The 17,142-nt window shown below is 32.2% G+C and overlaps 2 protein-coding genes across 2 annotated transcripts; both read left to right on the top strand.

Annotated features, from left to right (window-relative positions):
- The first annotated feature begins 1,048 nt into the window (after nt 1-1,048).
- On the top strand, nt 1,049-2,418 carry LOC108484767 (uncharacterized mitochondrial protein AtMg00860-like). Its single transcript, XM_017788668.1, has 2 exons — nt 1,049-1,331; nt 2,141-2,418. The coding sequence occupies exons 1-2, from the start codon at nt 1,049-1,051 to the stop codon at nt 2,416-2,418; spliced, it is 561 nt and encodes a 186-aa protein (XP_017644157.1).
- Nucleotides 2,419-3,477: 1,059 nt separating this feature from the next.
- LOC108484766 (uncharacterized) lies at nt 3,478-3,927 on the top strand. Its single transcript, XM_017788667.1, has one exon. The coding sequence runs from the start codon at nt 3,478-3,480 to the stop codon at nt 3,925-3,927; it is 450 nt and encodes a 149-aa protein (XP_017644156.1).
- The last annotated feature ends 13,215 nt before the right edge of the window (nt 3,928-17,142 follow it).

The following is a 17,142-nucleotide window of genomic DNA, read 5'->3' as shown; positions in this document are numbered from 1 at the left end:
CTATGAGAAATTTCCCTTGGCCACCACAGAGGCGATATGACCCCTACGCTAATACCTATAACCCAGGATGGAGGGACCATCCCAACTTGAGTTATAGGGCTAATCCACGGTATAACCAGCCATACCAAAATTGGGTTCCACAACAGCTACGAGATTCAAGTAATTCCCTAGAAACTTTGGTCAATAAATTAGCAGCTAATATGCTTGATTTTCAACAGAATACCGAGGCATCTATAAGAGAATTGACCGCATCAATTGAGAAAATAAGTTTTCAAGAAAAACTACCATCACAAATAGAACTGAACCCGAGACAAAGCACAAATGCAGTAACGCTGTGAAATGGAAAGGTGCTGGAACTAATTCTTGGCAGAAATCTTAGCAAGAAATCGCCCATAAAAAGCCCAAAAACAACGAACAAGTCCGAGCAAAACCTCTATTGTCAAAAATTCAACCTCTATTTCCAAGAGGATTGAATCAATGTCAAAAAGGTAAAGAAGACAATGAGATCCTCAAAATATTCAGAAATATCGAGATCAACATACCACTATTGGATGCTATCAGACAAATTCCACGGTATGCCAAGTTCCTTAAAGAACTTTACGCCAACAAACTAAAATTAATATATAATGAAAAGATAAGTGTTGGTGAGAATGTATCTGCAGTGTTACAGTAGAAAATGCCAGCGAAATACAAATATAGAGGAATGTTTACAATACCATGCAAAATAGGCCATTTGGGAATTAAGAAGGCTATGTGTGATTTAGGAGCCTCAATAAATCTAATGTCTTTTTATGTTTTTGAATCACTTAATGCGAGTCTTTTGACAAAAATAGGTGTTATCATTCAGTTGGCAGATAGGTTTATTGTGTATCCCGAATGAGTCTTCAAGGATGTACTGGTAAAATTTAACAAACTTATTTTCCCTGTAGATTTTTATGTGATAAAGATGGAGGATGATAACACTCTTGGATCTTCAGACCTTTTGTTGGGCCGACCTTTACTTAGTACAGCCAGCATTAAAATTGACGTTTGAAGTAGAACTCTCACGATGAAATTTGATGGGGAGATTGTGAAGTTTAATGTTTACGATGGTATTAGTCATCCAAGCAAAATCTTGAGCGTAAACGGTCTTGACAAAATTGACTCATTAGTGGAGGAGACTTTTGAGTCAATTTATGAAGATAAATCTGAATTTATATTTGATGATCATGAATTTGTTAATGAATTATTGTCTCTATCAAACACTAAACTTTTAACTTCTGTTGTGCAGGCTCTAGATTTGGAATTGAAACCGCTTCTCGAACATCTTAAGTATGCGTTTTTGGGGAAAGGTAATACCCTACCGATCTTAGTTTCGAATAAACTCTTTAAGCTTGAAGAAGAACATTTGATCTAGGTACTAAACAAACATAGAAAGACGATTGGCTGGACCATTGCTGATTTAAAAGGGATAAGCCCTTTGACATGCACACACAGAATTTACTTAGAGGAAAACACAAAACCAAGACGAGAAGCTCAAATATGGTTGAACCCGGATATAATGGAGGTGGTAAAAAAGGATATAATTAAGCTACTGGGTGTTGACATAATCTACCCCATTTCTGATAGCAAATGGGTAAGTCCGGTACAAGTTGTGCCCAAGAAAACGGGCTTGACAGTAAAGAAAAATGCTGAAGGTGACTTGGTACCAACTCGAGTGCAAAATGGGTGGCGTGTCTGCATTAATTACAGGAAGTTGAATTCTTACATTAGAAAAGATCATTTCCCTCTTCCTTTTATAGATCAAATGCTTGTGCGTTTAGTTGGTAAAATTCACTTTTGTTGTCTTGATGGATACTCAGGTTTTTTCCAAATCCTAATTGCACTAGAAGACCAAGAAAAAACCACTTTTACGTGCCTATTCGACACATTTGCATACAGAAATATGCCATTTGGATTTTGCAATGCACTAGCCACCTCTCAGAGATGCATGATGAGTATATTTTCTAAATATGTGGAAAATATTATCGAAGTTTTTATGGATCATTTTACTGTGTATGGAAATTGTTTTGATGAATGCCTTAAAAATCTCACGATAATTTTAAATAGGTGCATAAAATTTAATCTTGTCTTGAATTATGAAAAGTATGTTTGATTCTAGATCATATAGTTTCAGCTAAGGGAATTGAGGTCAATAAGGCCAAAACTGATATTATAAAATCTTTGCGATATCCCTCTACTGTAAGGAAGATACGTTCTTTCTTTGGCTATGCAGGATTTTACTGGCGTTTTATAAAGAACTTCTCAAAAGTAGTTGAACCACTGTGCGAGTTATTGCAGAAAGATAAGAAATTTGAGTTCGGCCCAAAATGCAAGGAGGCTTTTGATACACTCAAGCAGAAGTTGGTTTCCACTCCTATAATTCAATCACCAGATTAGAACTACCCTTTTGAAATTATGTGTGATACAAGCGAACGCAGTGTGAGGGCCGTGTTAGGGCAAAAGATAGACAAAGAGCCTCATGTCATTTACTATGCCTCAAAAACCTTAGATGCTGAACAAAGCAACTACACCACTATAGAAAAAGAACTCTTAGCTATTGTATTTGCTTTGGATAAATTTCGATCTTATTTATTGGGATCTAAAGTGATTATTTTTTCTGACAGTGCAGCTCTTAGGTACTTGATACCAAAGAATGAAGCAAAACTAAGGCTCATTAGATGGATTTTACTGTTCTAAGAGTTTGACATCAAGATTAGAGGCAAAAAAGGGTGCAAAAACTTGGTAGCCGACCACTTGAGTAGGTTAAAAATAATTGATGATGACATTCCTATAAAGGACGAGTTTCCTGATAAAAGCTTATTTTTGACTGAGACGCGTTTCTCATGGTATGCAGATATGGTAAATTTCCTAGCCATAAGTTCATTGTCATCAGGGTTAGCACGTTCTGTGAAGGACAAGCTTAGACAAGAGGCTGGATATTACATCTGGAATGACCCATACTTATGGAAACACTGTTCAAATCAGATAATAAGACGATGTATTCCAGAAACTAAGGTAACCTCTATCCTGAATTTTTACCATATAAAAGCTTGTGGAGGTCATTTTAGCCCTAAATGGACTACTCACAAGGTATTTGAGTGTAGGCTATTTTGGCCCACAATTTTTCAGGACGCATATAATTTCTGTAAGTCTTGCGATAACTGCCAACATACAGGTAACATCACTAAATGAAATCAAATGCCCCTATCCCCGATTCATGTATGTGAGATTTTTGATGTATGGGGCATCGATTTCATTGGCCCATTTATTTCCTTAGTTAGAAACATATATATAATTCTTGCAGTAGACTATGTTTCTAAATTGATAGAAGCAAAGGCTACTCGTAATGATAATGCTAAAACTATTGTGGAGTTTCTAAAATGAACTATTTTTTCTAGGTTTGGCACACTTTGAGCTTTGATTAGTGATCATGGCACCCATTTTTGCAATAAAGTCATGGAGGTACTATTGACAAAATACAGAGTTCACCACCGTATAGCTACAGCTTACCATCCCCAAACGAAAGGCCAAGCAAAAGTCTCAAACAGGGAAATCAAGATTATTTTGGAGAAAACAGTTCAACCCAACCAAAAGGATTGGAGTATTTGTCTTAATGACGTACTTTGGGCCTATCGGACGGCGTATAAGGGACCAATTGGCATGGCTCCGTATCGACTTGTTTTTGGCAAAGCTTGCCATTTTCTGGTAGAGTTAAAACATAAAGCTTATTGGGCTATTCGACAATGTAACATGGAGTTAGAACTCGCAGGGAAGGAAAGGAAATTAGACGTCAAAGAATTGGAGGAAATTCGTAATGGCGCCTACGAGAATGCTCGCATTTATAAAGACAAGACAAAGTTGTTCCATGATAAGAAAATACCTCAGAAGTATTTTTCGGTAGGATAAAAGGTGTTACTTTACAACTTTGTGTTAAAATTATTCCCAAGTAAGTTTCGATCTCGATGGCAAAGACCTTTTATTGTGACTGAAGTATTTACACATGGTGCGGTTGAAATAGAGAGTGAAGAATTATGAAAGCGGTTCATAGTCAATGGCCAACGACTGAAGCTGTTTTATGAGAATTTTCAAGCCCATATGGTTGAAAAAATCCATCTGGAACCACCATAGAACTATTCATGGCGTCAAGCTAATGACGTTAAAAAAGCGCTTGTTGGGAGGCAACCCAACTTTTATTTTTGTTTATTTTTCTTATTTTATATTTTATATTATTATTTATTATTTATTATTTATTATTTATTTTATAATTTATAATTTATAATTTTATTATTTATTACTTTATTTTTGGATATTGATAAAATTCTCTTCTTCTGTCTAGGTAAATTGAGGCGAAAATAGGAATAAAAAGGAGAAAAACAAAAAAATTTGCATGCAAACATCCCTTATCCTATCCCTATTCCAACCATGAATAACTTATCCTTACACCATGACTAGTTTAATCTTGCAACCAAATGCCTACATTTTAGCCAAATACAACCCAAAACCCTAAAAAAAAATTTACTTATTTTTTTCCAAAATTTCCCCCTAGTCGCCGAACCCTCTTTCTTCTTTCCTCCCCCTACTACCGATTTTCAACTACCATGGTACGAACCTGCAGCCATGTTTCCACTGAGCCATCCTTCATCGTCAACCCATGCTGGCGCCGTTTCTTGGCACCCCAAAACATTGACTTGGCCGATGGTTCTTCCTTATCCTCATATTCGCCGTACGAACCACCCTCAACCTCCTTCTCTTCTACGCCTACGACCTCCCCTTCCTCCTCTCCCCTACACATCAAAGCGGCCTTCGTATCCTCCTGTCCGCTCGAATCGCGTAACTCGCCATCCTCCTCTTCTTTTTCGCTTCACGTGACACTGGCGCGCTCTTCCTCTCCTCTGCACACCGACCACACACCACCACCCTCATCACCTCTTCTTTGCCTTCCATCACCGTCGCCCCCACACCTTACTTCACACGCCCCGACGCAACCACCAAATTCGACTCCTGAACCGTCGCAACGTCGACGCCATCGACGGCCAACACATCCCTCGACCTAATCAACACCGTTAGATGCTGGTTCTTCCTCCAAAGCCACTACTGGCTCTCCCGAATAGCCCACACATGCCGACTCCTTCGATAATCCAAATGAGCAACGCCCAATACCTAATCGTGGCCGCGCTTACTGATCCTGTATCAATATCCTGCCACTAGAGTGCCATTTACACGGTAATCTAACCTTTACTTCCGCCACTGATCTGGAAAGGTATGATTGTCTCAGACACAAACAAATAGTACCTTGCAAATGTTTATCCAAATCTATTTTGGCTGCTTTGAATATTGAAATTGCTATTACAGATTATTTTCGCAATATTGGTTGGGTTGACAAATTTGATATTACTCAATATGCTTATTACGAACTAGTTTGGAGTTCTATTCTACCTTTCATTTTCAGCGACATGGACATGTTTCATTGGACACTCTGGGTATTATAAAATTTCGGTTGCTTGGTACCATGCACAGTTTATCAATTATTGATTTTAATATTGTGTTAGCTTTTATATCAGAAGAGTATGTTATGTCCACCTCTTATGATAACAGTTTGTGTACTTTTTCTGTAGATTTTAAGACTGTTGAGGCCTTTGCTTTATTAACAGATAATGTCGAGACCATGTATAGCCCTAAAACATCAAAGGATTTGTGGTTTCCTAACCTTGCTTTATGTTACATACATTGTTATTTAGCTTATAATTTTTAGGCTGACGTAATGCTCTGGCTACCACCTCAAAGACGAAATTATTCTTATTATGGTGTATGTAAACCAGTCGTCCAATTAATTTGGGCTATTGGTATGCGCTTCAATTTGAACATGTTATAAATGCAATGCGTCCTCTAATTTTGGGCTCTTTTATTACACAACTGTTATTTTCTTTACATGGATCTAACGGTCCTATTTCAGACTTACAAGTTGCTTGCCAGACCCATCCATCAGATGCTCGCTGCCTCGACTCGATGAGTTTGTGCCTCCAAGTTTCCACTCTTCGCCGGCTGAACGAATCTTTTAGCAGCAAAATCAGCACGAAGTACCCAATCAAGAACGACCTCCCATGACCGTCGAGCAACGTTTAGAGAGCATCGAGGCACGACTCGACACCCTCGACCAACAGATGGCTAATCTTATTGCCGCTTTGCGCGAACGACAGTAATCACTTGGGGAGTTTTTCTGAACTATTTTCCCTTCGCTTATTCATTTATTTTATTCCATATCGAGGACAATGTGTTTTAAGTAGGAGGACGCATTCCTCACTATTTTTGTCATTTTAAATGTTGTTTTTGTTGTTGCTGCTTCTTTGATCATTGCTGCCCATATATATATTTTAGAATATTTTGCCTCTTTGCATGCCCAAGAATTTGACCACGACTTGCCCACTATTTGACCTACATTCATGATTCTTGTCTACTGAGTTAATTATGATTTTGCCTGTTTGATTTCATCTCCATTGTTTTATTTCTTTTAGGCTGAATAATTATGATTGATAAAGTTAACCCTATCTTGCTTATAATAAAATCGATTAAGTCTAAATGTAAAGAGAACACTTAATGAAAATTGCATGCTAAATTTCTGTTCATGATTGTTAGGTAGTTGTCGAAACTTATTTTTGACACTTGATTGTTTTTCCTAGTCCTTCAAATTAAAATTCTGTTTCATTATAATAAATTGTGATGCTTCCGTGGTTATTAGTACAACTTAAAACATGACTGACTAAGTAACCAGGGTAGGGTGCCTGGGTTATCATCCTATTTCGCGTCAAAAGGTTGTGTGACGTGTTAGGTAACTCGGCTAACCGGAATTAAATAAATTATTTTTTAGGAATATGTTGGACTGAGTAACTGAGGTGGGGTACTTGGCTGTCATTTCTCTTCGCGTCAAAAAGTTCGATATGTTCTTAAGAAAAATATAATAAATTAGGAGTATGTTGGGCTGAGTAACCGGGGTGGGTTGCTTGGCTATCATCTCTCTTCGCGTCAAAAGGTTCAATGTATTCTTAAGCAATAATAATAATTATAATAATAAAAAGAAAAAAAGAAAAAAAGAAAAAAAAAAGAAGAAAAAGAAAAAAAGTAATGTATTAATAATAAAATTGCATTTGGGGACTAAAGGTGGAAACAAATAAGGTGTTTTAGTAAGTTTAGTAAATTACCTAATTTTCATGAAATAATCCAAGTCGATTTTAATTTTTTTGTACATTAATTGGAATACTTTTTCAGTTTTACTTAAAGCAAGCTAAAGGTTCTCTTTATTTTTCATTTGCATTACGTCTACTTTTTATAAAACTTTGGAGTGGTATTTCAATCATGGCAAAAGTTCTAATTTTCACAGTGGTTAGGAACCATACTTGAGGGCAAGAATGGACTAAGTAGAAGGAATTTGATAATACTCTAGAATGACATATTTTATATATTAATTATATGTTTATTTTGAGTATGATCCTACTAATTTGAGCTTTTTATGGATTTTTTATCTTACCGAGACTAAATTGAAGACAAAAGGAAATTTAAGGGCTAAAAGCTTGAATTTGAAGTTAAATTGGGCCAACATGCGAAGTAGGAGAGAAATGGTGCCAAAAATGCAAAGTGTAGAAGATTTTTGGAGTAAAAATGTAAAAGAAGAGATTTTATAACACAGGACTCTATTTAATTTTTAATTATATTAGGATAATTATTAAGGATTCTTGTTTAGATTTAATTTTAGCTTTTATCTTTATTTATCCTTATTTATCTTTAATTATCTTTATTTAATTGTATTTATCTTTTAGAATTTAATTAGAAATAGACTAGGTTTTCTAGTATTATAAATAGGGGATTGAGTGACACAAATTGCACTAATCTTTTCTGTAAACACTCTCTCCCCTATAAAATTTAGCCTTTTGTTCTTTCCATAATTTTCAATAAAAATTCTATTTCCATTACACTTATTTCCTTTTCCCCAAAAATCATGAGCCACTAAACTTATCTAGCCAAAGGTTATCGAAAATCCCCAAAAGGGTTAATGAGGCCTAGAATCCGCACTTAGCTTTCTCAAACGAGTATTCATCGTTTCTCCGCATTACGGGGTTGACGCTTTCATCCATGTCCCTTAAAAAGTGATCTTTTCAATGTGTGCAAGGAACGGTCGCTTTGTATATTTTGGGAAGGCTACACAGTCGGTTCTTCAGCTTACTGCGTCAGGGGTTGGCGAGCTCAAGAGAAAAAGTGGCATGGTATTCGCCATTGAGAAGTGATGATCTAGCATAAGATGATCCCACAAAAGCGATTGTTGGCTACAGTCAGGTTTCGCTAAATCGTAAGTCTAAAATCTTGGAGCTGGTCGTAGGCATCCTCTTCCACTATAATTGACTTATTTTGTTTGAGAAAGATCACCTAAAAGCCGAGGATTGAACCCAAGGCGGATCAAGGCAACCGGAGGTTGGAATCTCTCCATAAGAACTCTTTTTCCTCAAATCTATTTATTTATATTATTTTCAAAATTTCAATCGAAACTTTTAATTCTATTTTTATTTTATTTTTTCCAGATCAAAACTTTTAATTCTGATTTTTTTCCAGGTATGCAGGTTTTCTTGGGCACAATTTTATCCAGGATTTCGAGGAACAAGCAATTGTGCAAATCCGGTCCCTGAGGATTTGACCCTACTTCCATTATACTGTTATTTTTATTATTTTCATTATTTTATAGGGATAGGATATTTTTGGTGCTCTCAACGACCGCATTAATAAAACACTAAAAATAGTTCGGGAATTATTTAGGGACTAATTTGCACAAAATATAAAATATTGGGAAAAATTGTAAAATTTGAGAATTAAGAGACACACGGCTGTGTGACTAGACTTTGTGGTTAGGTCGTGTGAAAAATGTAAAATCGAGGTGAAAGGGAGACGGTCGTATGGCAGGCTGTGTGAAAGGATCGTGTGGTCTACACGAGTGGCCTACACGCTCGTGTGGCGGTGGTGTGACCTTATTTGAGGCACGGTTTGCCCTAATTCACTTGTAAAGAACACACACCTACTACCGGGAGACTGAGCGACATCCCTCTTGTTTAAATTTGGTCAGGGATACCTAAATCGGATCCTTGAAACAACATTTACGCAAGATTTAGATATTGTTTTCAAGATTTATCAAGATTACCGAGAAATATCGGCAAGATTCGCAAAAGATAGTTTAATCGATCTTAAAATTAACGTGAATAGGAATTATGTAGGAATTTAAGATCTAAACATCGGGATTGGAAAGTTCTTACCAATTCTTGGCAACGTTCGAAGGATGTTTCTAACTATGATCACGAATTTGGTTGAAAAACGAGTTAATATCGGGAATAGATTTCGATTTGGTTAATCAAGAACAATTTTAATAAAAATTTGATGAAATGAAAGAAAGAGGGAAGAAATAGAAAAGATTGGAGGAAAAATTCTAGGAGGATTAGAAAATGAAGTAAAATCCTAGCCTAATTAGAAAATTGGTTTAAATAGCAAGGGTTTTCAAATTTTTAGGGATTGTTTGGGTAATTAACCTTTCTTGTCGAAAATAAAAAGGGGAATGGATATGGTAATTAACCTTTCTTGTCGAAAATAAAAAGGGGAATGGATATGGGAGGTGTTTGGCATGACTTGAACCTTGAAAGCAACGGAAAAATAGAATACACTATCTGTTTAACCATCAAACCAAGGGTTTTCCTTGGTTATTTATTTCATTTAACCCTATATATTTTGAAATGCTACAATTGCTACAAAATGATTTTTTTAGAAATAACAAAGATAATAGAATATGAAGAAAATAATTTTACAAATATTACTTCAAAGAAGATAAGGGCCTTGAACTAGGAGCAATGTCAAACATGAATCCTGTGTTAGCATCGAACCAGTTAATAGTCAATATTACTTCAATACAAAGGCGAATTTAGGGAGGGCTAGCAGGGGCCTCGACCCCCCTAAAATGTAAAATTGTTATTTAGATCCTTATTTTTTTAAAATTTTAAATTAGTAAAGGTAAAATTGCACTTTGGCCGCCTTAAAATTATAAAAATTTGATTTAATCCTTTAAAAATTATAAAGATATAGACTATAAAATATTAAAATTTTATTCGACTCCCCTAAAAATTTATTCTGACTTTGCCCGTGCTTCAATATATCCCTCTGAATATTATATCCCTCTGAATATTGAATCATGTCCACTATTTCAGCCCTAAGCGATTCTTGTGAATTATGACAATGGTTGGAAGAAATGGATTTTCAATTTAAATTATATTATGGTTTTGAATGCTGAGATAATGTGTCTAAAACCCATGTAAGCAGTATAAAAGACGAATATTTTAGGGTTTCTTCTTGCCGGAGAAGTAAAATCAACATAAAAATTGTGTTCTAATGGAACATCGGTGAAAATGAAGAGACCCATTTTATAAACTAGCATCAAAATTTAAAGTTTTTGGCTAGCATTTGGTGCATTTCTATTTATAGGATTTCAATAAAATGTAATTTTTTTAAATGTGGTTATTAAAAATTTGATTGTCGAGAAAGTTGCTTTGTAATGTTTATTACACTTTAAAAAGTACTGATTAAAATTTTTGAAAAGTTGCATTATTACATTTGATTAGCTAAATATTTTTTCGAATGTAAAGATAATTTACAAATTTAATCTTATTAAATAAAATAATATTTATGTATAAAATATTTTACAAAAAATATTTACTAATAAATCTTTGGATTAAATTTTAATAACAATATTTTAATTGATATTTTTAATTATTTTATTTTTATTTTGAATAAAATAAGATTAACTTTTTTTTAGTTTAGACTAAAAACTTAGTATTTTAATTTTTAATTTATATATTTGTTTATTGAAAGCAAAAACTTAAAATATGTATATATTAGGGGCAGTTTTTGTAAATATCCCAGGGCGAGTTTATCTCAAACCCGACCTAATTATTTTTCTAATTTCACCAGACCCAACCAGCCTGGAACTTGATTTAAAAAAAAAAATTGACCCTAATGGATCGGGTCAGGTCAAAACCCAGCAAATTTGGGGTTTTTTTTATTTTTTTTTATTTTTTTGCCATCTCTACTTAAACTAAAATAAAATAAGGTTATTTTGTTTTTAATATCTTTAACTTTTCAAATTAGATGGGAAAGTAACTTTCTCGCATTTTATCATGAGAATTACATTGTCATATTTATGAGAAAATAATTCTCAAGAAAAAATTAGATATGAAAGAAAGTAAAAAAATTTTGACGTACCAAATATTGAAATTACTTTTCAATTAATTAAATTCTCAATAAAGTCATAATTTTTCATCATACCAAACACTACATTAGAGAAAGAGAAAAAAAAGTGTTGTTGTAACATGTTTCCATTTTCTGGTTCCTAGTTAAAGGCTCATTTGGTATGTTTAAGGGTTTTGATTTATCTTCATCATTTTCAATGGCTAAAGTCATTCATAGTTGTATGAGAAAACTTCATATTATAGTTGCCACCTTTCTTATTTATGATCTTACACATATTATTATTTTTACAAAATTAATTATATTTATATGACAGAAAATTGTTAAAACATTGATTTAATATATTGTTTTGGATTGAATCTTGGCGTAACGTAATAAGGATATCAATTTTATATAGAATTTTGTAGTAATTTTTTAGAATAATTTAAGAAAATAAAATATGGTAGGAAATCAAAAGAAACTTTTTCTATGTTTCGGGAGTATCCAACAAATGAAATTCCTTTATTATTTATAAAGATCTCATGTCTCTTTATAAGGACATAATTATCTAAATAGATAGTTATATCTTTAACCACAAATATAATTATTCAATATGCATTAACTTGAATAATTATGACACTTTGTTATTAATTAAGTGATATAATTTTTAGTGACGAGAGACATAAGCGATCACAATGAATAGTAACAACTCTTACTTGATTACTAAGTGATATTATTTTTAGATCACTTGTAATTTCTCGATTATAACTATTAGAATATTATAAATATTTTGAAAATATTTCAACAATAATATCTATAATATACTTCAAGTTGAGTCATTTATCCTATCAATGTCCAACATTTTATATATTCCTTAGATTTAAAATATATATAATTTTTTAAAATTATAGACATTTAAAAGAGTAAGGAAAATATATATATTACAAATTGAGTTTGTATCTCAATATTTTATATTTAAATCACTTTTTTTGAAAAATGTAAGAAATTATAAATATAATGTAATAATAAAAATATTAAAAACAAAATTTTTTCTTTCAAATAAGTATCCCATACTTGAAAAGTAAAATAAATGAAATTCATGCGAAAAGTGGGTTACTTCCTCTCTTTCGCAAATAATGTTTTGCATGGTTTTGGAGAGTTGACCAATTTTTTGGAATCTTTCGCTTTCTTATCAGCCTTCCAAATATGCTTTTCCTTTTCCTAGTTTTCCATAAAACTTTATTTTTAAAATAATTTAATCCTTTCAAAATCAAATCAAATCAAAATCAGCATTAATGGGTGAATGACAAGATAGAATCGGAAAATAAAATAAATTAAATGCTCTTTCTTCTGCCAAAAAGTGTTGTCCGTACACACATCTTTTGGCTCTGTTAGGGAACTTTCACTGTTTCTACAAACTATAAAACACTTGCTCCAATTTGGTATTTTATTCTCATTATATTCCAATTTTTTAATAATAATAAAAAAAGCCATAAAGGAAATTATATACGCATGAGGCATGGAATACCTAAATCCACGTGTTATGTCATTTCCATGTCTCCAGGATTCTGTGCAATTTTAATCTTTTTATCCTAAAACTATTGTCACATACATCATTTCGTCTATCATTAATAAAAATAAATTAAATTAAATTTTAACATTTTTTATTTTATTTTTAAATATAAGTCTAAAAATATCCATGACAGCCCAGATATTTATATATTTTATAACAGACAAAGTACAGCCAACCCCACTTTGAATAAAAGGCACTTTCAAAGTTGAGATTGTTTGTCTCTTTAAAAAATAAAAATAAATTAAATGTTGAATTTAAAATGAATATATAAATTTAATTTTATATATAAATTATAACTAAATATTTTGATTTGATTTAATTTTCATAAATTAATAATATTATTGATATAATACAATTTTATGTTTATATATTACATACACAAATAATTATATTTATATAATATAAAAATAAATTGATGTATTCAATTTTTAAATGTGTGCAAACAAAATAAAAATTTTATGTATATATATTAACTAAAATTAAAGTTGAATGTATGTAGTTGCACAAAATTAAAATTCATATACTAAATTAAATATTAAATCAAAATTCATATATAACTTTGATATTTATCCTATTAAATATCTCATCTATTATTAACTTTTACTTTTTTACCAAATAAATATTTAGCCTTAGGCACTATTTAGATGTAATAATCGTTCTTTTACAAAATTAATATGTATCATAAAATTAATATTTTCCCGGTACATTAAGAAAGGTGAGATCATAAAATTAATATTTAGTTATTAGTTCATCAAATTAAACTTAAGTTATTATTTATTATAAAAATTATTGATTATATAAGAAGAAGCGTGATAAAATACTTTAGAAAACTTGGAGCTAAACACAAATTATCATATTTTTAGATATTAATTATAAGAGTTGAGATAAAATTTAAAAGTAGAAAGATTAGAATGAGATTTGCATAAAAGGTTAAAATTCTTTTAGCAAAAATTACAATTAAAAATAGTCATGATTATATATATATTTTAATTGAGTTGGTGTCAAATTACTCGTAACATTAATCCATTTAAAAGTTTTACCGTTAGCATATATTAAAATATTTTATGATTAAATACAATTCAAGTCAGACCACCGAATTACAATTACTATATTGTATTTTTTTACTTAAATCTCTATTTTAATCCATAATCCCTCTTAAACTTTTAAATTGGAGTAAAAATGTAATTAAATGTGTTCAAATATAAATTCTCTTAATTTTTACAAAACAACAATATCAACTATGTTAATATTCAATTGACAAATATCTCATTTTAAAACCAACGTAATTCAAACCGATACAATTCTAAATTAATATAAATGAAATATGTTATTATAACTGAAATGAAAATCTCAATAACATGTAATATAAACATGATCAGTGGTTTATTGGAGGTTTTTTTTTTTTCCTTCTTCTCCCTATCGTTTTAGGTTGTCAATGAAAAGATTCAATGACAGCCAAGAAGTTATAAAAACGAATTTGCATTTAACAAGAAAACAGTAAAAAGCAAACAAACAGAAAATTTTATACCTCCAACACTACAATATATCCGCTAATGTAGCCGGATTTTCTAGCAGCACGAGGCCCCTGGACATATTTACGTAATCCTTTGATCATTGAGCCCTTCGTCACATAGGTAGTTCTAGCACTCTTCTAAGAGAAAAGGAAGACTGTATGGACATAGGAGGCGACCGATGATGAATGGAAGCAACGTTGCTTTTAATTCATCTGATCTAGAATCCATCTTCTTCATATGTTCCGCGAGATTTACAAACTTTCCATCCTGCGAGAGTCAATAATTCTCTCTCAATCGTTTGTTGTCTGTCATCGTTAAGACTGATGAAACATCGAGGCCTTCGTCTTTCAGGCCCAATATGCCTGCCATTTCAGCAACTGTGATAGGAATTGTATGCTCGTTCACTTTGATGGAGTAAGTGTAGGGATCGAACTAATCGATTAAGAAACCTACAATATCTCTCTTCATACTAACGACCAGCAGCGAAGCCAAGTGGGGCTGGCATGGGCCCCGGTCCCCCCCTAAAATGTAAAATTATTTTTTAGGCTTTTAAATTTTTTTAAAAATTTTAAATTAGTAAAGGTAAAATTGCACTTTGACTCCCCTTAAAATTATAAAAATTCGATTTAATCCTTTATAAATTATAAATATATAAACTATAAAAAATAAAAATTTCATCCGGCCCCCCTAAAAATTTTTTCTGGCTTCACCCTTACTAACGACCCCTTACCAATACTATGTAGGATATTCTGTATATCCTTAACTTTCAACTCATTTGATAACTTTGGTACACACAGACAGCTGCACCGAATAAGAAAGCTCGGTAGAAATTTGCATATGTTATATACCACTTATATAACATGAACATGAACATGATTTTATTTTTCCATTAAACTTGTCTTTTATACCTTGATTAATAATTAATAACTCTTTAATTAATTAATTAAACTTAATTAAATTTACTTTATGACAATTAACAAAATTGGTGGATGAAAGTTGTCATCTACTACCGTTTGTTGACTTCTAAAAGGTCTAATTGCTTAATTGGTCCTTCAGGTAATTAAAAATCCATTGTGATTAACTTTTACCACTTTTACAATTTAGTTCATATACCTTAATTAACTATATATCTAAATCATCATCGAAAATTGTGATCCAAAACCACCGCTTTTAACACCACTGAAAAACGGGTTGTTACAAAGATACCACTTGCTGCTTCCTAGAGCCCTAAGGGAGAACTTCGAATCCAAGGACTAAACAAACTCATCCACACATGTGTTCCTATTACCAATGACAATTATGTCATCAACATACACTAAAACATAAAGCAATATGTCACTAGACACTTTGATGAAAAGAGAGGCATCAGTCTTGGACAATAAAACCCTATAGCTATTAGGATTCTCTCAACTTGTGCAACTAGGCTCGAGGAGCCTATTTGAGGCCATATAGTTCCTTTTTCAACTTTCACACAAGTGGCTGATCACCATTGTGTTGTTCAAACCCTGGTAGGTGAAGCATATAGATTTCTTCTGTTAGATCCTTATTCAAGAATGCATTGTTAATGTCTACTTGTCTTAACTGTCAACCATATGTCACAACAAGAGTCAAAATCACTCTGATTGTTTTTGGCTTAACCACTAGACTAAAAGTCTCCTGGAAATCAATACCAACCTCCTGTAGGAACCCTTTGGCCCCTAATCTTCCTTTGCAACGAGCCTTAGAACTATCAGCATTCCTTTTGAGCTTAAAAATCCGCTTAGAGCCCATAACTTTCCTATTTGTAGGTAAAGGCACTAGCTCTCATGTTTTTTTCTTTATAAGAACATCAAATTCTTGTTGATTAGCCTTGGTCCATTCAACATTGGTGAAGGCCTTTTTAATTGTAACACCCCTAACTCAGGTCATAAGGCATTACTGAATAAAACATGATCTCAAATAATTACATATAATATATATAATTATTCACATACACATTTCTTGAAAGTTAGTCAAAATTTGTTTCATAATTTAAACATCTCTTAAAATTGAACATTTCACATCATATGTTTATATATAGCCATATTGTTCACATGTAACGATATAAAATATATTACATTAACGATTTCATATATACGACATTAGCATAGTAAGCATTATGAACCTTATATGGTTTACATATAAATACCAATAAAAGCAAGTATTTGTTTATAAGTCACTCACTTTATTTCTTGGCCCAATCGGCTAAATAATATGTATCATTATACACATTCACAATTTACACTTAATTAACAAATTCATATAGCCTTATAGATAAGTATTAAACACCCATAAATATGAACATCTTTGCACACATGCAAGGCACATAAAAATATAATTAATATAACAAAGCCAAATATCATATACGCATGTCATAATTTAATTCATAAAGGAGCACCAAAATTTCTATCATGCATACGTCTTTTTCTTTACCTATTAATTTCATAATTTACATTAACTCAACTATATTCCTAATGAACCATATGGCCAGATATACATATCATCATAACAAATGTTATGCAACATGATTACGCCCTTGATATAGACTCATTATAAAACCAAGCATTTATATATATAACCCAATTATCATATATACATGTATGGTGCACATTTACCCAAAAGCCAAAGCCACACTTAACATTAAAGTATCAAATACATACTAAACAACCAACTAGTTTATTAATGAAACACATGCATTATCTATCACTTAATAATTGAACTAACCACTAAAACATAATCACCCATCACCTAAACTAAGCCACACCTTATTTT

Source organism: Gossypium arboreum, chromosome 7, assembly GCF_025698485.1.
Source record: "Gossypium arboreum isolate Shixiya-1 chromosome 7, ASM2569848v2, whole genome shotgun sequence".
NCBI lineage: Eukaryota > Viridiplantae > Streptophyta > Magnoliopsida > Malvales > Malvaceae > Gossypium > Gossypium arboreum.
This window is presented reverse-complemented; position numbering and strand designations above follow the sequence as displayed.